The following is a 19,716-nucleotide window of genomic DNA, read 5'->3' on the forward strand; positions in this document are numbered from 1 at the left end:
AAGAGTCCTTTACCGTGTGACGACACTACTCAGTCGGGTGTTTTTTGGTTGCATTGACAAATATGTTCGGTCGGAGACCCAATCAGGACTAGTCTGCTATCAACTCATTATGAATCATGATTTATGCAACCAGATTGAAGAAGTAGATATTTACTAAATATATGTATACCATATCCATCTTCAAGTTACCTTCCAATTGTTATCTTTTCAACCAGTATGGACGATTATCTCGATATCTTCGGTCAACAGACCTTCGCTATCAATATTCAATCATGTTTCTGCTTTTCCCTCCCAGACAACTCCGCATGCCCCAAAATCATTGACACGCTTACCAAAGGTCTTGAGAGACTCAATACAAGCTTTCCGTGGTTAGCAGGTCAGGTTGTCAATGAGGGCTTGGGAGATGGTGATACGGGTTCCTTCTTGATCAGGCCGCTGCAAAACGAAGCTCAGCTGGTAGTGAGAGATCTACAGCATGACCCTTCAATCGCCACAATGAACGACTTACAACGTGCCAAATTCCCCATTAGCATACTTGATCAAAACATTCTGGCGCCTCGCAATATTTTCCCAGACAGCCAAGATGTCTCCGCCCCCGTCTTTCTTATTCAAGCAAATTTCATTACGGGAGGCCTTATTCTCACCTTCGTCGCCCAACACAATGTTATGGATGCGACGGGCCTAACTAATATCATCCATCTGTTTTCTAAGGCCTGTCAAAACGAGAACTTCACAGACAAGGAGATCCGGGACGGCAATCTCCCGCGCCGAGATATAGTTCCCTTGCTCGAAGACAGCCATACAATAGGAACCGAGCTCGATCGTTACATGGTCAAACCCGCTCCATACAGACACCCATCAGACTCGCCAGAGACTCTGATGCCCAAATGCTCATGGACATCTTTCAAGATCTCTCGTCACTCACAGGAAGCATTAAAATCAATTGCTATGGCATCCCTCACACCGCCATCCTTCGTCTCCACCGACGATGCTGTCACAGCCTTCATCTGGCAATCTGTTACTCGGGCTCGTCTGCGGCGGTTGGATCCATCCACTCACTCGACCCTCATGCGCGCCGTGGATGTACGGGGCGTACTCGGTATTTCTCCGCTCTACCACGGTCCCTTACAAAGCAATGTATATACCGAGTTCCTGATGAGGAGACTCATTGAGGAGCCACTGGGTAGCATAGCACTGCAGCTTCGGTTGGCCGTAAGCGACAAATTGCACTTGGAACACCACACACGTACCATTGCAACCTTTCTGAGTCGTACGCCTGACAAGAGTACATTCTCCTTTGGCGCATCGATCGATACAACAACGGATCTTATTTTTAGTTCGTGGGCGAAACTGGAGGGCTGTTGCTTCGACTTCAACCTTGGATTTGGATTTCCATTGGCGGTACGAAAGCCAAAATGCAATGAGGTAGAAGGGTTGACCTTTCTATTACCCAAGACGCGTGAAGGCGATGTCGTAGTTGCGATATGTCTACGGGATGAGGATATAGAAGAGCTTCGGTCTGATGTTGTCTTCATGGAGCATGCAGAGTACATTGGATAGAGAAGACGCAATACAGCAGGGACTAAGAAACTCTCAATTCAATAAAGATGACAAGAAGTTTCAGGCTAGAACTGGATAGAGCTAAATAGAAAAGTGATACAACAGGAAATAGCACTCTTACTTAAATCGCATTATATATTTTTTTTTCTTAAATACTTTATACATTATTTTGCATCTAGTTTATAATCATACAGCAATCATGTATCTATCCCTTTCTGTCCCAAATGTCTAAAAATCTTGTAAGAGAGCCGATCAAACATCATATTGAACATCTATAACTAGTATGCTTCTTAAATAAATTTCGAATACTGGGATCCGCACCGCTGGCTGTGTTTGTCCACATAATACAGTTGTCGAGTCCATGAGGTGTCAGCTAGGACGTGTCTACCAGTGATAGACAGTCAGCATTACAAAAGACAAAGCGGAGTATGAGAAACCTAGTATCTGCTGAATGTTCCCAGTCCTTTGTCCTTGCGAATCAGGCAAGCAGCATATGACCGTAAGCTCTTAACTACATGATCAACCGTTATAACGTACTCTAGCTAAGGCAAGGTATTTACACTGCATACACTGAAGGTTTCTATCAATTGCACTAATTCCTTTGTTCCATTCAGCTATAGAACCACAGGATTATCTCCCATGGAAAACAAGCTGCAGCCTCCCGCACTCCTTGATTGGCGCATTCCCAACGCCCCTTTGCTAAATAAGGGAGTCAATAAATACCTGCGCATTGAGCCCTGAATAGACTCAATCCCGACCGGACCGCCCTTTAAGCGAGTCGCGCTGCTGCCAAGGACGTAGAAGCTTCGAACCACTATCATACCTCGATTTCGCTAAAAGACACTCAATACGCACATCGTAGACATGCTAATTCATGGTTATAGCCTAACAATTAATGAAGCTCTTCCAGCAAAAATGGCGTCTAGTGTCCGTGGATCTGCGGAGTTACACGCTCTCTGTGTTGGTAAACACGCTGTCACATTCTCCATGTCCTCTGGATTGCTCGATAACTTTAACGCGTCTCTTCCAACCACACCGATGAAACTGGTAACAAGACCCCGCATTATTGGAATACCCGACATTTCTAAAAAGTCTCGCGGGTGAGAAGAGGGGTGTTCTTCACAATAACTGTCGGTTTCCTTGGTTTATATCGAGGGAGGGAGCTACGGGCGACCACAGCACGACATCCTTCTGGAGTGGAAGAGACAGTTTCTGCGGTAATCTACTCCGCAGGTGGGTGAAGGTCTGAGACACGCCAGGTATCAGTACTTGAAACTAATGCGACATTCGAGCGGCCATGACATATCTCCAATATCTCATGGGACTTTTGTCCCTTCTACACACGGGTATAGCTACAGCGCCTGATTATGTCGTGGTAGACCAACTAAGCAGCATCCCCGAAGGATGGAGTAAAGGCGCAGCTCCATCGCCAGCCACTCCGATGAAGTTCTGGTTGTCGATGCATCATGACTACAAGGCGGAGTTCGAGCAGAAAGTCATCGATATCTCGACACCCGGTCACCGAGACTATGGACGGCATATGAAACGTGACGATGTGAGAGCCTTTATGTGCCCATCCGACCAGGTTTCAAAGACAATTTTATCCTGGCTTGAATCGGAGCATGTTCCATCAGATGCTATTGAGGATCGCGGGGACTGGCTCGCCTTCACGGTCCCGTTGGCCCAAGCACAGTCAATGATGAAGACAGATTTCTACAACTTCCACCACCTGGAGACAAACACAACCCAGATCAGGACGCTCAAGTACTCAGTCCCGGAGGAAGTCGATCCCTTTCTCCAAATGATCCAGCCAACGACTCGCTTCGGACAGCCCAAGACGCAAACCAGCCTACCGAGCCTCATGCCGGTATCAATTAATATCGACGAAATAAGCGAAGACTGCTTAACAGGCGTAACGCCAGCCTGTCTCCGCCAACTCTACGGCCTACCCAGTACCAAAGCAACCCCGGATTCGCGAAACGTTCTCGGCATTTCCGGCTACCTCGACCAATACGCACGCTACAGCGACCTCGACGAGTTCCTAGAAGTATACTCTCCAGACAGCATAGACGCCGACTTCAGCGTAGTTTCCATCAACGGAGGTCAAAACCCCCAAAACTCCCAAGAAGGAAGCACAGAAGCCAGCCTCGACATTCAATACGCCCTCTCCATGGCATTCAACGCTAACGCGACCTTCTACACTACGGCCGGACGTGCCCCGTCCGTCTCGGACACGGGTACGGTGAGTACCGACGGATCGACCAACGAGCCGTATCTCGAACAGCTCCACTATCTGGTGGGTCTTCCGGATGAGGATCTCCCTGCAGTACTTAGCACGTCTTACGGCGAGGAGGAGCAAAGCCTTCCGGAGGAATACACGGAAGCCACGTGCAATCTGTTCGCCCAGTTAGGTGCGCGCGGGGTCTCGGTGATCTTCAGTAGCGGAGACTCGGGCGTCGGAGGGGGTTGTGTATCCAACGATGGAAGTCAAAGGACCCGCTTTCAACCTATCTTCCCGGCTTCCTGTCCGTTCGTGACATCCGTGGGTGGGACGGAGGGCGTCGAGCCGGAAAAGGCTGTGGACATCTCGGGAGGTGGGTTCTCCGAGCGCTTTGCTCGTCCGTCGTACCAGAACGCTAGCGTGGAAGTGTATCTTGCGCGTCTGGGAAGTAAATGGGATGGATTGTATAACCGAGACGGACGGGGCATTCCTGATGTGTCGGCTCAGGCTAGCAACTATGTTATTAGGGACCATGGACAATGGTTACAGACTGCGGGAACAAGGTGAGTAGACCACCACCAAACACATAATCAAACCATTAGAATCGAACGAGCTAATAATATTATAGTGCCGCCGCCCCCGTCTTCGCAGCAGTCATCTCCCGACTAAACGCCGCACGACTTAAGCAAGGTAAACCCACCCTAGGGTTCCTGAACCCGTGGCTCTATTCGCTCGATCAGAAGGGATTCACGGATATTGTAGACGGTGGATCAGTGGGTTGTGAGGGATCAAATGGAGGAGCTCTTGTCCCGTATGCCAGCTGGAATGCCACCAAGGGATGGGACCCGGTTACTGGGCTGGGGACGCCTCTGTATCAGACTCTGGAGCAGATGGCGCTGTCAGCTTAGTACGCAGCGGGCTGGTCTTGTTTTATGTGCTGCTGATGTTTTGTCTATTGTTATGCCAATGGTGATTAGTTTGAGATGATTGCGACGAATAGATTTCGTAACCAAACCAAGGGCGATAAATGTCGGAATTGAAGGACGATACTAGATATTGAAAGTGGATTCTTAAAATTTACTAGTGGTTGTGGTGCTCGTGTTGAGGACAACATCCGCGATGCGTTAGGATACCCGCTACCTGTGTCCAGTGTCTTAGGTACAGCAGTAGTAATCTAGAATATACTGCATAAGCTAATCGTTCTGAAACATCTAAGCTTACCAACCCACATTCGTACAGCCTTCTACCCAACAACTTACTACGGTGAGAGATCCTTCGCCCGTCTGTAAGATCTAAGAATTACTATACACGCAGTAAGCACTAACAAACAGCTTAGGCAGCACAAACAGCTATAAATCTTCTCTCTGCACCACCCCATTGCCAACCACATTCCTATCAAACACAATTCACATCTCAATCTACAATACTACAAACCAACCACTTACAATGTCCCCCAAAACTATCCTCGTCATCGGCGCCACCGGCAACCAAGGCCGCGGCGTCGTCCAGCATTCCCTATCCGCGGGCCACTCCGTCTCTGCCTTCGTGCGCAACCCAGCCAGCAGCGCCGCAGTCCAACTCGCCGAACAAGGTGCGACTCTCGTCACAGGCGACCTCGACGACCTGGAATCTCTCCGCAATGCGACACAAAACGTGGACGCCGTGTTCTTCACCGAAGTGCAAACCGGCAAACCCGAGGCTGATTTCCAGCGCATGGAGAACATCATTCTCGCTGCGAAGGAGTCATCCACTCTCTCCCATATCATTCTTGGTACGGCGTTGAAGACAGGCCAGCATGAGTTATTCCCCGGATGGGAAAGCGGTGCTCATCCGATGAAAGAGTACTGGTTGAACAAGCATGCCTTGGAGAATCGTGTTCGTGAAGTAGCGGAAGCTAAGGAGGGCGGGCGCTGGACAATTGTCCGACCGGGCCATTTCCTTCAGAACCTCCTGCCGCCTGTGCGGGACTTCATGTTCCCTGCGTTCAAGGAAGAGCGGGTCCTGCGCGTGGCATATCGGCCCGGCACGGAGCTGCCGTTGGTGGATGCTCGGGATGTGGGCATTGTGGTTGCGGCGGCGGTTAAGGAGCCTGAGAGGTTTGCGAACAAGGCTGTTGATGTGGCCGTGGAGGTGGTGACTGTGGAGCAGTTGGCAGGGAAGATTGGGAAGGTGGTGGGTGAAGAGGTGAAGGTGGAGTTTTTGGATGATGAGGTCGTGGATGGGATGATCAAGGAGGGACATCTTGGTGCTGCTTCGTCGAGATGGGCGGACGAGGTGCCCGGTGGGGATGGAGTGAGTAACTGTCGTGAGCAGTTGGGGACGTTGGCGGAGGGACTTACTTCCGTCGATGCATTCTTGAAGGAGAATGAGAAGGAGATTTTGGCTTGATGCTGATGCTGCTGATTATGGTTTTGAACGTGAGATGAAATGGTTTGCTTGTTTGAGCATGTTATATGTAAAGGACTGTTTATGAGAATCTGCAATGTACGGTTATCTGGAAATGATATTGATGTCTCGTTCCATACTAGGCCTGACTGTAGAAACTGAATGCAGGGGTTGGCTTGGACAAAGCATAGGTCCCACGCCATCCGTAAAATCCTCGTGAAATCAAAGTCATGAGCCGACGATGAAATGGCCTTCTGATACTCAGGCAGAAGAGGTGTTCCGGAAATATCGCCTTAATTATCCTCCTGCCATCTGGTGGGCCAGAATTAGCAAGCATTCCGCATTCACGCGAGACCCCTACTTACCTATGTCCACATTTAGCACAGGTATGGAAGATAGTACTTCCCTCATCTGCACTCCGCAACTGAACCTGGGCATAGGTCACCTCCCTAAGAAGGACATTTGACACATGCCATGTCAATGGAGGGACCCTTCCCGAAAGTTTTATAAGTCACCTCTTGCGTGTTCGATTTCAGTTTGTTCCTGAGCCGGGAAGGGAATTTCTCCGATGTGGAAACCTGCGCATGATGCATTGCCATGTCTATTGCGCTTGGTCAGCCCTGCGGTACTTAGGGAGGGAGGCTGGGGTGGTGTACTCTTAGCGGTCTTTCCACGTATCCCACATTCCAGAGTGTCATCGGATGATTCATCCAGAAGGTTACCACAATCGTCGCAGAACTGGACGACCATGTTTCCTTGACAACTAGTCGGCACGGCGTTTGAGGGGGATGGGAGGGTCTAAATGGTACCTAGGAATGTGAGGCAGGGCCTTAATGGGGAGCTTGGGGTTAAGAGTGAAAAGAACCGTCATGTATCAAGCCACTGGTTTCAGCGGTCCAGTATATACTGCGTGTGGAAGTTTACTACCCGAGTTAAGCATATAGTAAAACACGTGCTTGGGCACAAAGACGGGGGCTTATACTCTTGCCCGTTTAGGAATGATTTCCTTTGGATTCAAGCATTAATTAACCACATTTAGCATACTAATGCCTAAGACCATAAAATGTCTTAGGCTGTCAGATTCGGCTTTCTATGCGTAGTAACTTACGATGCCAGACACTATACAATGCTCCTGGATGAGTCACTGTCACATTCTAGGATCGCACATAAGATGTCAAGACACATTACTACGCCGACCTTTTGGTCTCATAGGTATAGTAATAATGGGCGAGATAAATAACGGTTCAGACTCTCATTGATCAACCTAAGATGTGTTTTAAAACCCAAGCACCAAAGTGCGACGATGGTGCTCAGACCACCAGCTGAAAGTACCATCGCAATTTGTTTTCCGTACACCAAATTGGCGTCGAAAGTCTATTCCCGTGTACTGGCACCTGCAATAAAATTCAGAATAGCCAGACACCCAATACTATAATACAGCTTTGTGTCGCGGACTGAATTCCCATCCAGAAGTGTTAAGCGATCCCACTAGTAAGGCGCATCTGATGTACATTTATACCGGCGTCAGCGCGGCCTAACATGGAAGGTTCCAACCATGGATATTGATGCCCGTTCCAATAATCAGCTGTGCTTGAATATACCAACCGCTACATCAGCAGTGTCATTTGATACGGGCGGATTTTCTTTGGAAGGTTTGTATCTTCCTCGAGCAGCCTACATCTTTGATGCTTTGTAGGATGCCTGAATGGGGCGAAGGCAGCAGGGATGCTTATTTTTAAATTGGATAGTCAAAGTTACTAACTATTACACAAGTGAGGCATGGGGGCTCTGGACTTGGTGCTGATAGCGTGAAGAATTTTGAGGCAAGCTTCTTACCGTCTTTGTCTTCGTCAAGGTCTAGATACCGACAGCAAATCATCCCTGCAGGTTCTACTAGCGTATGGCAGCCTCATCAACGCCAACGTGAAGGAGCATCCTGATTTTATCGTGCCATGAAGGGCGGTGGCTCCAACTTTGGTGTTTATGGCACCTCCCGAGCATAATTTGGATGATACGTTAACATGCTAAACAGGCATTGTAACACGGTTTGACCACAAACCTCATCCTCTGATCAAGATTCAATACAATATCAACGTCTGAAATCCAGAGGACCATATGGCCATCACTAAAGACACTGTGGCAGTCCATCAGGCCCAAAAAGTGGACCCCAAGACTGGGCTATTTGCCAATTTTAACAACGGATTGGACGCAGTCGGCATGTTCTATAGGGACCACACAGCTGAGCCACCAAAGGCCTTTGAGCCGTTCCACAACCTCAAAACCCTTGTGGCTATGGTGCTGCCATCCACTAACGGCACGCTACTGTCATTTTCCCAAGCTCTGGGTGAGGTGGGCCACGCCCAAACTTCCCAGAAGTGAGTACAGACCCCACGGGGGCGATATGCATTAGTTCAATCGAAAATGATAACTAAATGCGGGATTACAGACGTCCCATTTGCAAAATTTCTCCGAAGATTTCTACAGGAGCTATATGAGGACATCCATAAGACGAGGCTCGAAGTCTGCAAGACCCACCCTTCTGGCGCTGTCTTGCATAACACCATTCAGTCAATGGGTACGGCTGGTGTTCAGATCGGTAAAGATCGCGGAGAAATATCATGGGCCTTGAAAGTGTCCAACAGCGCTGTAAATTGCTTTCAATTCTCCCATACGGTCTGATCTTCATCCACAGGACAAAGGGACGTCACGCAATTAATTGGGTGGGTTTTGATCCGTGAATGCCTGAAGGCGGTAGTGACCATGCCGCGGCCCAAAAGACCGTAGAAGGTATGTCCAAGACGCTACAGTCACTGGCCAGAGAGAAGGGCCTACTCTTGGATTTCGGGTGTATGACCTTTGCGAGTGGCTCTCAGGAACTCCTTGGCAGCTACGGAGCCTGGAATATTAGGCTCATGCGGAGGCGGCGGCCAAAGACGACGCGGAGGGCGTCTTTCAAAAGCTGCAGAAAGGCGGGTTCCTTCTATGTGAGAATGTATGATGAAGCATAGTTGAAAGTCTGCAGCTTGTAAGCAGAAGAGCCAGTGGCTCTCTGCAAATGAGAGAAAAGAGTTCAAACGATGTAAACAAGATAAGCTCGATCCGTGATTTTGCCCGATGATGTCACGTGATGGGCTTCTCCGAAGCTCCTGGAAGCTGCGGCTGCCAACGTCACAACCAGCACTTCCATCTCGAAACCACTGCACCACCACACCAATCCAACCAGTCTATCATTCCTAATATCTCCCTATCTTGCTCCTCGTACACATATATTTACATAGCGGATACATTCTACTATTCTAATCCACAATGGCCAACGACCTCAAGGTCATCGTGTCCGAGCTCCACAGCGCCCTCGGCCGGCAACAATTCGAAGCCGTCAACGACCTCCTCAGTCGCGGCAAGCGCGCCCTCCTCCTGCAGAATGTCCTGATTCCCACGCCGTCAGCACCCGCCGAGCTGGTCGCCCAGGCCCGCGAGGTTCTCGAGCTCGGAGCCATCGCCTCTATCCGACAGACCGACGCACCCACCTTCACACGATACTACCAGCAGCTGCAGCCGTTCTACGACCTGGAGCGGGACAGCACGAATGCCGGCCACGTGGACATCCGAAACAGCCAGCGCAGCAAGATCACAGGCTTGTATCTGCTGCTGCTGTTGAGCATGGGCGACAGCACGAGCTTTCACACGGTTCTGGAGGGTCTGGTCGAGGAGGCGAGTCTGAAGGGCAAGAGCGTCGAGGATGATCCGTTCATCAAGTATCCGGTTGAGCTGGAGAGGAATCTGATGGAGGGAAGCTACGATAAGGTGTGGCGGGAGACCAACTCCGAGCGCGTGCCCTCGGAGGACTTTGCGCTGTTCTCGAATGTGAGTATACCATTGCCTGACTATAATATGCGCGCCGCGTTTTCTCGTCGATGGTTTGGTTAGCTAATACTGATGATGCAGGTCCTGGTCGGAACCATCCGCAGCGAAATCGCAGACTGCTCCGAAAAGGCGTACCCGTCGCTCCCCATCTCCAACGCCAAGAACCTCCTCTTCCTCGATTCGGAGGGCGCCGTGATCGAGTTCGCCCAGCAGCGCGGCTGGGTCCTCCGTGATGGCCGCATCTTTTTCCCCGTCGAGCCCGAGGCGGCTGCTCGGTCCGAGAAGGATATCCTCGTGGCCAGCGGCACGATCATCGAGAATGCGATCGGCTATGCGCGCGAGCTGGAGACGATCGTCTGATTTATCTATAATCATTTTATTCTCGGGTTTCGTTTCGGGACGGGGCGTGTTTCGTTGGTATACCTGTTGTTGATGTCCACTTCTGCATATGACCTCTCGAGCGTTTTACGAACATAACATAAACCTACTTCATTTCCCTCTTCCCAGATCTTATGTAGACTAGGCAAGGATACTCATACATTAACCCGCCACACACAAACCCTCCGATCATAGAAACTACTCGACACAACCACCAACTCCCCTCCTGCTCCCTGATTTCCCCCCAGATTCCACACATCACTCGCATAATTCATACTCTCATGCTCCGTAAACTCCGCCAGCACATCCATCTCACACTCCCTCAACTCCCCACTCTCCCCACCCACAACCCGCACCTTGACCACCCTCGTCCCAGCATGCATACAACTCGCCAACACCAGGCACTCCCACTCCCTACCCCCCTCCTCACCATCCAAAGTACGAGACTGGGTGGAAAGAACCTGCAACCTCCAAACCCCACCCCCGAGCCCAATTTCCCCCAGTACCTCCCCCCGCCGAGAAGCATGATACACCCGCAACGACTCATCATAACTTCCCGTTAGAAGCCACGGCGCGCCATCAGTCATAGGCACAGGGAGCGGCAGGATGGCAGTCACGCCTGCTGTGTGGTGGCGGGCGCGGTCGTCGTGGGAGAGGATGGGCGTGCTAGCCTCAGCTTCATCCTCATCGTCTGAGTTGGTGTTGCTGGAAGGCGCAGGAAGATAGCGAGTATGCAACGAGCCAAAGTCACTCCCTGTAAAGATATAGCGCATCTTATCACCACCATCGGACTGAGGTGGGGGGTATGTAGCTGCTGCTACGAACCAGACTTCTATTTGTTGGGTTGCGGGATAGGATGATTCCTCGGCTATGGAGAAGGAATTGGGAGGGGATGGTAGGTTAGTGTTGAAGATGGTGGTTAGGCCGTCGGAGAAGGTTACGGCGAAGCCGTACTCTGTTTCAACATTGGAAGTGGAGGTGGTGATGGTGGAGTGCCATCCAGCAGGTAACCAGGCTAGATAGAGTGCTGGGATGGAGGGGTCTTCGTGGACTTGGTGGGAGTGGATCTCCTTGATACAGGAACTGACGTCCTCTCCGGCATCAATGTCGGGGTTGATGCGGAAAAATACCACTGATGCTGCGCTGGTTGCAATGGCAGCGAGGGTTGGGTCAGTGGGGTGGAAGTGCAGGTCGAAGACTGCGAATGGGAGAGGATGTTTGTGGCGGAGGGTTCTGTCACTTCTTAGTTCCATACACCTCTTATGTATTTAGATAGTATTAGGGGGAGGGTACAGTTGGTTTGTGGCAGGATCTAAGTGCCATAGTTGGAGACTGCCGGTTTTGGTTTGTTGGATTGGTGCAGAGTCATCTTCCTTGTGTTCTGAGAGCAGGTAGGTGCCTACGAGGAAGTGGTTCGGGGAGGAGGGGTGGAATTGGAGGCAGCTTGGGGGCTGGTCCAGAAAGATGGTGGTATCTGAGGAGGGGTGTTGAGTCATGGTTGTAGTAGTTGATACTATATTAGTATTTTATCATATTAAATGTTCAAGTGGGATGAATTGCATTGCCGTTTTGGGTTTTTATGCTGCTTTGGGAACACATCCCGCTATGCTTAGTCAGGATATGTACATAACTATGGACATAACTTGATCTGGGATTGTCTGCTACATCCCAAACCGTAAATTCATGCTGTTACTCTGCCATATGCCATTGATCGCCAACTCGAAAGCCCACCGGCCAAGGATCAGTGGGATCCAACACCATTTGCTTGAAGGAATTGATCCAAGCACTTCCTTTCACCGTCGGCAAGACAGCGTCATAGTCCCGCAATTTCTGCGTCCCGCGGATGTGGCACTCGAAAGTGCTTCCAATGATGCTATGATGTTGGAACCTCTCGCCTACTGCGAGCTGACCCCGAGCATGGAGTACTGCCATTCTTGCGCAGCTTCCTGTGCCACACGGGCACCGATCGAACCGCCCGGGAGAAACCACAACGGTATTGACAGCCGTCATAGTATCCCGCTGAAGCGGCTCTGTAAATTCAAGGATACTAACGCCTCTTATGCTGGGGTTCTCCGGATGGACGGGAACAAATGGGGCCTTCTGGAGAGCATCTTTGATTCGCTCTCCGTATTCAATCAACTTCGGCCCGTTTTGGTTGTTGATACTAATCCCAAGTGAAGTCGCGTCGACAATACCGTAGATCATTCCTCCCCATGCAATATCGACCGAGACAGTACCCAGTCCAGGGACATCGACCTTGTAATCCAGGGCGAAAACAAACGAAGGGACGTTATCAATCGCGACCGCCTTGCACTTGCCACCCTCGCAGTCCGCGGTGACAGGTACTAGGCCTGCCGGAGTTTCCAAGACTATCTTGGTGATCGGCTCAGTCATGGGCACCATGCCTGTCTCCAGAAGAACAGTCGTAGTGGCAATGGTGTTTCCTCCAGACATGGCAGGGTACTCCTCAGTCTCCATGATCAAAAACCCAGCGTCGGCCTTTGGGTTGCAAGGGGGCAAGACAAGATTCACACACATAGCCGGTCGTCCCCGAGGCTCTTGCATGAGAAGCTGGCGTATATGGTCTTCTTTGTCGCGAAAGTGAACGAGCTTCTCGTACATGGTGCTGCAGCCCGAGGGATTTAAAACACCCCCGACGATCACATCGCATACTTCGCCGGCACAGTGGCAGCCCACGACGTTGATGGATCTGGCGAATCTCATTTTCTCGGTGGATAATACTCAAGAGAAGTAGGTTTCGAATGAATGTCGGTTCGTAGGATTAGCCAGAGCTCGTGGGCTATTTATCGCTTTCAGCACCCGCTCGAGCATGTCCATGCTACTGATACTCTGCGTACCGGTCAGACAGGAAAGATAGGCAGCGCCATGTTGCCGGCAGCATAACCGATCAGCGACATCTTCTCGTAATACGTCAGGTTACTTGCCATTCGTTCCTGACGTGGATGGAACATAGTACAGCCATTCGGTGATAGAGTGCATGCGGGGGAGTGAATTAGTCTTTCGGAAGCCTAAGCGATATCTCACAATATGTATCGGCAACGTTCCCGACAAGCTGTTGCGATTGTGAAACCTTCATGGCCAATTATCGCAATCAAAATAATTCACTCATCTATGGTTAGTTGTGGTTTAGATGGAAGTGGCGGGAATTTGGCCACTATGCTCAATGCTTTTCAATTGATTTATAAGGGAACAATTTCGAACCAATAGTCCAGAGATATTGTTGACATCATAATAGAAGATAATTGTAGAGTCATGAAAGGCATCTCACTATGGTTAGTGCAAGACTTTACGGAAATACGCCGATGAGTGGGGAATATTTCCCCGCCTGTTTGTGGGGGTATCTTTTGATAAGCATCTGTCTCTTCTCACATCAGTCTTTCTTACATTATAGTATCTTTCTTATCAGAATTTCTTCTCAAATTGCAATTTCTTCTCATGGAATAGCGTTTTCTCATCTGTGGTTTCATCTATCTTGTCTCTACTCAATACATCTTTTCTATTCCGAAACCCTCTGCTGAACTTCGCTTCTTAACCTCACTCTAAGTTGTTCTATCGCATGTTTCTACTGGATTTCCCTACTGCGCCGTCATACTTGGAACATTCTCCTGAATCACTTTTTGGACGCTTCACCCAAGATGAGAAAGACTTCAGTGGCAGGCGTCGCACAAGCCAGAAAGAGATCAGCTAAGGTGTAAGAGGCATTCAAGTGTTGAACTATCTACTATCGCTAATGGTTGTTTGAAAAGGTGCGTACGATGTCGAAGACAAAAGATCAAGTGTTCTGGAACACAGCCATGCTTTAGCTGTAGCAACCGAAATTTCTCTTGCATTTTCGACGACATGAGCCAGAAGGTTCTAGTGACACGGAGGTCTGCCATCCCGGGCCTAACCATTTATACCGTCGACTCACAGTTGAGATCTACATAGGCATATTGCTGAATTGAAGCAGAGAGCAGCACAATTGGAGAAGCATACAAGTGACCTTCACACTATAGCATTGGCTCCCGACAATAGTACTCGTTGGTTCTCACTGTCTGGCCACCTAGTCAATGCTAACATTTTCAGGCTCGGCTTCTCGTGAACGTCCTCCCGAGAACACACCGGATAACTATTATACTCCCCCAGACGGAGAAAATCCTGAATCTGGATTGGTGAATCCACTAGTCTCCGGGCCACCTGCCTTTATGTCACCGGGCAATGGAAGAACTTGTACGTTAATAACACTTTATGGCCTGGAGAAATGTCTAACAACTTTTAGATTATCTAGGGACATCCTCTAATTGGTCCTTCGCTCGACGCGTACTCAGTATGGTTCATGAACATGTCCACAAAGAATCCTTGCCAACAGAGGCGCTGGTGTTCGAGGGGACATCATATGACCTAGGCTGGGACGGATCTCGAACTGATCCGAGTCCAGAAAGCCCTGTCATTCCAACTCTTGACCATGCCATATTCCTGATCAATGCCGTCAGGTTTCGCTGCGGGCAGTTATACCACTTGTTTGATGACAGTGACTTTATGGAATCACTCTATAGCTTCTACTCGGAAGATGAGCAGACAAGACCAAGGGGCCTATGGTACATCCACTTTCTTATCATTCTGGCTTTCGGAAAAATGTTCACACATGTGAAGTACCTTAAAGGAAAGCCCCCTGGTATCAGCCTCTTTGTCAAAGCTTTGCAAATTCTACCGGATCACACCCTCCTTTACTCCTCACCGATGGTATCGACCGAGATCCTATGCTGTATTGCCATTTTCTACCAAGCCCTCGACTGTCGAACTGCCTCTCATAACTATGTCAGCCTCCTCATTAGATATTTGCGAAGTCGTTAGCTGATTGGATACAGGTGGGCCAAGCGATGAGAATGGCCATGGCTCATGGCATGCACACCTTCATGTCCGTCACCGAGCTGGGACGGGATAATGTGGAGAGGTGCCGGAAGATTTGGTGGACTGTCTATATTCTGGACAGGCACATGACATCTATTCAGGGGCTTCCCCAGTCTGTCGACGACCGCTTCATTCAAGCCAAGTTGCCCTCCCCTGAGGGCTCTGAAAATATCAAAAGCTTAGACATGCACATAAAATTATGCCGGAGCATAGCTGATATCAACGCCAGTAGGTTCCCATTCCTATACACCTTTGATAACCTTGCTCAAAAAGATACAGCAGTATATGCCACTGATGGTAGACTTAACCGAACCTTTCTATTGAACATCAAAGGAGCATTGTCCAACCTGGCAGGACTGGCAGATGAACTGAACAAGTCATTCCCTCTACATTTAGAAGCGACAGACAGTGGACTCTCTCGAGTATCAGCATATCTGCACCTATTTTACCAACAGGTGAGAACTACTATCTAGCCATCATTCTCATATTGACTCGATCAGTGCGTGATAGTGGCTACCAGGCCTTTGTTGTTTTGCTTTCTCAAAATCCGACTTGAGTCTGCGGAAACCTGTGTTCAATCCCTCCAAAACTCTCCAAGTGTTAGGAACTTGATCAAAATGTGTTTAGACTCTGCGCAGCACAGCATAAGGATTCTGCACGATCTTGCGTCTCAGGGTCTTCTAGGTAAAGAACATGTTTGTCCGATATTGTTATGAGACTAACAGGACGATGACTAGAAACCTTTCTCACTTTTGATCTGGAATCTCTTTTCATCTCCACAGTGGTGCTTCTAATGGCTCCGGAAATTGACCGTCAATTAGTAGTTAACGATACGTGGTGGCATGCTACAGCGGACCTAATATTTGATGACATGGTCGAGGCTGGGAATCAGATAGCACGCTTCCGGCATTCGGAAATACAGCAGCTAGACGAGAAACTGAATTTGCTCTTGCCAAACCAGGACCAGAATGGGCAATCCAATTCTGAAGTTCTTCAACGCTCTATCACAAAGAACCCGCTTTCTTCACATGAAGCTCATACAGCAACACCTATGGAAGAGAACTCTCGTGCTGACCCTTTCCTTGGGGGTGAGACTACACCGGTGATGGGATGTGCATTTGAGCCATCGTTGACATCTGCTGAGATGATGGCCATGGCGAACTCGATCGAATTGTTTGACGCAGAATGGGTATCGACGATGATGGACAACCATGCTATTTGGTAGTTCTAGCATATACGTCCTGCAGCTGAACATTTCAATGGCATTGTTCCCAGCATCAATAATAATCGACTACCTTCTCACAAATTACCCTGCTTCTCCTGATATAGTCTCAAAACCTCCCTTCCAGCCGTCAAATCAGTAAGACCCACGCCGACACTTTTATAAACAACCAAGCCCTCCTCCATAAACCCCTCCACACGCCGAACATGCTCATCACCAGATACCTGAGTCCTCCCACTCTTCAAAGCAAGTACCTCTCCAATTTCCACCAAATCCTCCCCGGCCAACCCACTCTGCACAACCTCCCCACAGCCATGCATCGCATACTCCCTATCATCCACCAACACCATCCCCCTCCCCCTCTCCCCAGTCAACGGATTAACCCCCTCCTCACCACATACCACCCCCCTAAGTAACTCGGGATCCAACTCAATCATCTCCGGCAACCAAGACCCAATCGCCGAAACCAACGGCATCCTCCTCCCTGCCTCACCCCTCTCCATCACCCACGCCGCCGGAAAAAGCATCTTCTGCGAAGGCGTCGTACAAAACACACAATCCGCCTCCCTTAAACACCTCTCAACCTCACCATCACTCCCATCAGCACTCACAAACTGAAACTTACACTCTTCTGATCCCCACCGCCCCTGCATCTCCCTTTTCACCGTTCCAACCAACTCCTCCACCCGTCCCCTCGAAGAACCCACAAACGTAATACACCGCACCTCCTCCCCCCTCAACCCCAATATCAACCGCGTATGCCACAGTGCCTGTATTCCGGCCCCGAATATCACGATATTCGATACATGCTTCCGCCAGGAGAACGGGATCATGGCGCTCATCGACGTCCGGTAGCCGGTTATTTCCTGGGCGGATAAGATTCCCGTGGGGTTTCTCAGCGGGTCTAGTATAATTAGGAGGCCTTGGATTGGGTGCTCGCGTTTTCCGGTGGCAGTGTTGGGAGCTGGCTCGACGACGAGCTTGGCGCCGATGCTGTCTGGGGAGGTGAAGGGGCGGAAGAGCGTGCGTTGTCCGTTGGGTCGGGCTAGGGTGCTTGGTGGGGGTTGGTGTTGTCGTTCGGGGGTCGTGGAGAAGAAGATGAGGGTGGAGGAGATGATGTGGAGGAAGTGGTGGATTTTGGGGCGTGTGAGGTTTAGGAGGATGGTTTGGATGGTGGGGTTGGGGAGGTGGTGCATGGTGCTTTTTTGGTTTTTGCTTATGGGTCTGTGGGTGGAGCGTGTTATGAGGTAGTAGAATTGAGTCAAGGGAAGATGATCTCAGAGGATTAGATTCTTTGAATATAGGATTATGCGGAGTATGAGTGCATCTAAATACTACGAGACTGGGGTACTACTGTACTTAGATGCCGATGCGTCGGGAGGGTTGCCGTAGCGGGTATGTTGCCGATTGACATCGGAACGGCGTTCTTACGGAATTTATTGCCTTGATATGAAAGGGGGTGCATTAAGGCCTTATTAGTGGTCTATTCTGCGGTAACTAAACAGTGCAAGGCAATAACAATCCGTGATGTGCTTGGCCGTGTCTAGATCCGTTTCACAAGGCTGGCAGAACATTAGGACAATTTCCTCCCAACGATACTCGACCACCAGTCTATCGTCGTTTTCTTATCATTCATGCAACAAGTAATGATCTACATAAAACATGCCAACCACAGAAATGGAAACAAAGCCAATTCCCAGCAGGCTGTGCTAGAGCTAGCTGAGTGTCAACGCTAACAACCGAGCCGGTCAGTTCTATAGTAGCGCCGGTTGGTCCGCTCGTCTAAACATGTATAACGATTGACGGGACTAGATATACCCTGCAGGGGCCTCGCCAAGAACCCAACACATAAATATGTGACTTAATCGCCATCTCACAGCACCAACTATTATCCACCTCCACAATGGGAGCTCAATTCTCTCAATTCTTCCCTCCCCGTCCAACCTTCACCCCCGATGACCTCCCCCAGCAATCGGGCAAAGTGGTGCTCATCACCGGCGGCGCATCAGGCATCGGCTTCGAAGTAGCCAAGGTCCTCTACCGAAAAGGCGCCAAAGTATACATAGCAGGACGATCAGAGACCGCTGCTCACGCGGCCATCCAGGCTATCCAGAAGTCCGTCCCTGAGGCTAGCAAGTCCAGCCCAGGCGAGCTACATTTCCTCGAACTCCATCTTGACGACCTCTCTGCCATCAAGGCTACCGCCTCTACCTTTATCAGCAAAGAATCCAAGCTCGATCTCCTCTTCAACAATGCTGGCGTGTCCCAACCCCCGCTAGGCAGCGTCTCCAAACAATGCATCGAGCTCCAACTCGCAACAAACTGTCTAGGCCCTTTCCTCCTCACCCAGCTCTTAACCCCCCTCCTTGAAGCCGCTGCATCATCCGACTCTGGACTCACCACCTCCGGCTCCGTCCGCGTCGTCTGGACAAGCAGTCAAGTCGCCGAGCTCTCCGCTCCGCCCGAAGGCATCATCATGTCGGAGCTAACCAACCCACCGAAAGACGCTGTGCGGAACTATGTCACCTCCAAGCTGGGCAACTGGTTCCTGTCCACGGAAATGGCCCGTCGGTATGGCGAGAAGGGCATCGTCAGCGTAGCGCAGAATCCGGGCGCAGCTAATACGAATCTTCTGAGGAATGCGCGCTGGATGAAGATTCTCTCCTGGCCGCTGCTACATAGTCCGGCTTTGGCGGCTCATACGGTGCTGTATGCGGGGTTGTCAGGGAATCTGGGACTGGAGAATAATGGTGCGTATGTTGTTCCTTGGGGGAGGATCCATGATGCTGTGGCGCCGGGGTTGTTGGATGCAATGAAGAGTAAGGAGGAGGGTGGGACGGGGAGGGCGTGTGAGTTTTGGGAGTTTTGTGAGGAGAGGACCAAGGATTATATGTAGATAGGGTTGGAAGGGTTTATTATGACAGAAAGGATGTTTATTAGTGTCTTCATTTTCTTAGCTACCATATTCATTACCACGCGGAGGTATCCAAGGGTGTCTTAATACTTCAGTTTATACTGCCCGTGTTTGTTCTAAGGGATTCCGGACACAAGTGGACGTGACTTGTCTAGATAATAATCTCCAATCAGTTTAGTTAGACCAGTGACAATGATATAACTCAAAATCTAACTTTATGTTGAAGTCGAGCTTACTGCAGTAGTAGCCATGAAAGTGATC

General features: G+C 49.9%; 11 protein-coding genes across 11 annotated transcripts; 7 read left to right on the forward strand and 4 right to left on the reverse strand.

Annotated features, from left to right (window-relative positions):
* Positions 1-174: 174 nt before the first annotated feature.
* BO87DRAFT_349000 (trichothecene 3-O-acetyltransferase) lies at positions 175-1,579 on the forward strand. Its single transcript, XM_025621005.1, has one exon. The coding sequence runs from the start codon at positions 217-219 to the stop codon at positions 1,558-1,560; it is 1,344 nt and encodes a 447-aa protein (XP_025484632.1). The 5' UTR covers positions 175-216; the 3' UTR covers positions 1,561-1,579.
* Positions 1,580-2,857: 1,278 nt separating this feature from the next.
* Positions 2,858-4,788, forward strand: BO87DRAFT_438062 (S53 family peptidase; the record flags this gene model as incomplete). The annotated part of the gene is made up of 2 exons (XM_025627876.1): positions 2,858-4,344; positions 4,410-4,788. The coding sequence occupies 2 exons, from the start codon at positions 2,858-2,860 to the stop codon at positions 4,687-4,689; spliced, it is 1,767 nt and encodes a 588-aa protein (XP_025484633.1). The 3' UTR covers positions 4,690-4,788.
* A 389-nt stretch (positions 4,789-5,177) lies between these two features.
* On the forward strand, positions 5,178-6,277 carry BO87DRAFT_372359 (NAD dependent epimerase/dehydratase). The gene has a single exon (XM_025622264.1). The coding sequence runs from the start codon at positions 5,228-5,230 to the stop codon at positions 6,167-6,169; it is 942 nt and encodes a 313-aa protein (XP_025484634.1). The 5' UTR covers positions 5,178-5,227; the 3' UTR covers positions 6,170-6,277.
* BO87DRAFT_77918 (uncharacterized protein) lies at positions 6,271-7,010 on the reverse strand. Its single transcript, XM_025629556.1, has 2 exons — positions 6,823-7,010; positions 6,271-6,767 (listed from the first exon to the last, which is right to left on the reverse strand). Exons 1-2 carry the CDS (start codon positions 6,914-6,916, stop codon positions 6,616-6,618), a joined length of 246 nt encoding a protein of 81 aa, XP_025484635.1. The 5' UTR covers positions 6,917-7,010; the 3' UTR covers positions 6,271-6,615.
* A 1,108-nt stretch (positions 7,011-8,118) lies between these two features.
* Positions 8,119-9,164, forward strand: BO87DRAFT_392817 (uncharacterized protein; the record flags this gene model as incomplete). Its single annotated transcript, XM_025625025.1, has 5 exons — positions 8,119-8,143; positions 8,199-8,260; positions 8,318-8,490; positions 8,641-8,797; positions 9,075-9,164. The coding sequence occupies 5 exons, from the start codon at positions 8,119-8,121 to the stop codon at positions 9,162-9,164; spliced, it is 507 nt and encodes a 168-aa protein (XP_025484636.1).
* A 189-nt stretch (positions 9,165-9,353) lies between these two features.
* rpnL (proteasome regulatory particle lid subunit rpnL) lies at positions 9,354-10,646 on the forward strand. The gene is made up of 2 exons (XM_025625742.1): positions 9,354-10,030; positions 10,112-10,646. Exons 1-2 carry the CDS (start codon positions 9,473-9,475, stop codon positions 10,388-10,390), a joined length of 837 nt encoding a protein of 278 aa, XP_025484637.1. The 5' UTR covers positions 9,354-9,472; the 3' UTR covers positions 10,391-10,646.
* BO87DRAFT_403108 (uncharacterized protein) lies at positions 10,564-11,918 on the reverse strand (the record flags this gene model as incomplete). Its single annotated transcript, XM_025625743.1, has 2 exons — positions 11,702-11,918; positions 10,564-11,641 (listed from the first exon to the last, which is right to left on the reverse strand). Exons 1-2 carry the CDS (start codon positions 11,902-11,904, stop codon positions 10,564-10,566), a joined length of 1,281 nt encoding a protein of 426 aa, XP_025484638.1. The 5' UTR covers positions 11,905-11,918.
* Positions 11,919-12,077: 159 nt separating this feature from the next.
* BO87DRAFT_438078 (proline racemase family protein) lies at positions 12,078-13,478 on the reverse strand. The gene has a single exon (XM_025627877.1). It carries the CDS (start codon positions 13,130-13,132, stop codon positions 12,098-12,100), a length of 1,035 nt encoding a protein of 344 aa, XP_025484639.1. The 5' UTR covers positions 13,133-13,478; the 3' UTR covers positions 12,078-12,097.
* Positions 13,479-14,269: 791 nt separating this feature from the next.
* BO87DRAFT_297013 (fungal specific transcription factor domain-containing protein) lies at positions 14,270-16,544 on the forward strand (the record flags this gene model as incomplete). Its single annotated transcript, XM_025619010.1, has 6 exons — positions 14,270-14,298; positions 14,357-14,442; positions 14,495-14,638; positions 14,688-15,151; positions 15,277-15,547; positions 16,057-16,544. 6 exons carry the CDS (start codon positions 14,270-14,272, stop codon positions 16,542-16,544), a joined length of 1,482 nt encoding a protein of 493 aa, XP_025484640.1.
* Positions 16,545-16,618: 74 nt separating this feature from the next.
* BO87DRAFT_382230 (shikimate/quinate 5-dehydrogenase) lies at positions 16,619-17,737 on the reverse strand (the record flags this gene model as incomplete). Its single annotated transcript, XM_025624596.1, has 1 exon — positions 16,619-17,737. The coding sequence occupies one exon, from the start codon at positions 17,735-17,737 to the stop codon at positions 16,619-16,621; it is 1,119 nt and encodes a 372-aa protein (XP_025484641.1).
* Positions 17,738-18,444: 707 nt separating this feature from the next.
* BO87DRAFT_412108 (short-chain dehydrogenase) lies at positions 18,445-19,437 on the forward strand (the record flags this gene model as incomplete). Its single annotated transcript, XM_025626482.1, has 1 exon — positions 18,445-19,437. The coding sequence occupies one exon, from the start codon at positions 18,445-18,447 to the stop codon at positions 19,435-19,437; it is 993 nt and encodes a 330-aa protein (XP_025484642.1).
* Positions 19,438-19,716: the final 279 nt, after the last annotated feature.

Source organism: Aspergillus neoniger (genome assembly GCF_003184625.1).
Source record: "Aspergillus neoniger CBS 115656 unplaced genomic scaffold BO87scaffold_2, whole genome shotgun sequence".
Taxonomy (NCBI): Eukaryota; Fungi; Ascomycota; class Eurotiomycetes; order Eurotiales; family Aspergillaceae; genus Aspergillus; species Aspergillus neoniger.

Excerpts from the sequence above, each read along its gene's own strand:
- rpnL (XM_025625742.1), top strand. The coding sequence starts at position 9,473 with ATGGCCAACGACCTCAAGGTCATCGTGTCCGAGCTCCACAGCGCCCTC. Across the intron at positions 10,031-10,111 it reads ACTTTGCGCTGTTCTCGAAT|GTCCTGGTCGGAACCATCCG; the intron begins GTGAGTATACCA and ends CTGATGATGCAG.
- BO87DRAFT_349000 (XM_025621005.1), top strand. The coding sequence starts at position 217 with ATGGACGATTATCTCGATATCTTCGGTCAACAGACCTTCGCTATCAAT.
- BO87DRAFT_438078 (XM_025627877.1), bottom strand. The coding sequence starts at position 13,132 with ATGAGATTCGCCAGATCCATCAACGTCGTGGGCTGCCACTGTGCCGGC.
- BO87DRAFT_77918 (XM_025629556.1), bottom strand. The coding sequence starts at position 6,916 with ATGGTCGTCCAGTTCTGCGACGATTGTGGTAACCTTCTGGATGAATCA. Across the intron at positions 6,768-6,822 it reads ACGTGGAAAGACCGCTAAGA|ACATGGCAATGCATCATGCG; the intron begins GTACACCACCCC and ends CAAGCGCAATAG.
- BO87DRAFT_372359 (XM_025622264.1), top strand. The coding sequence starts at position 5,228 with ATGTCCCCCAAAACTATCCTCGTCATCGGCGCCACCGGCAACCAAGGC.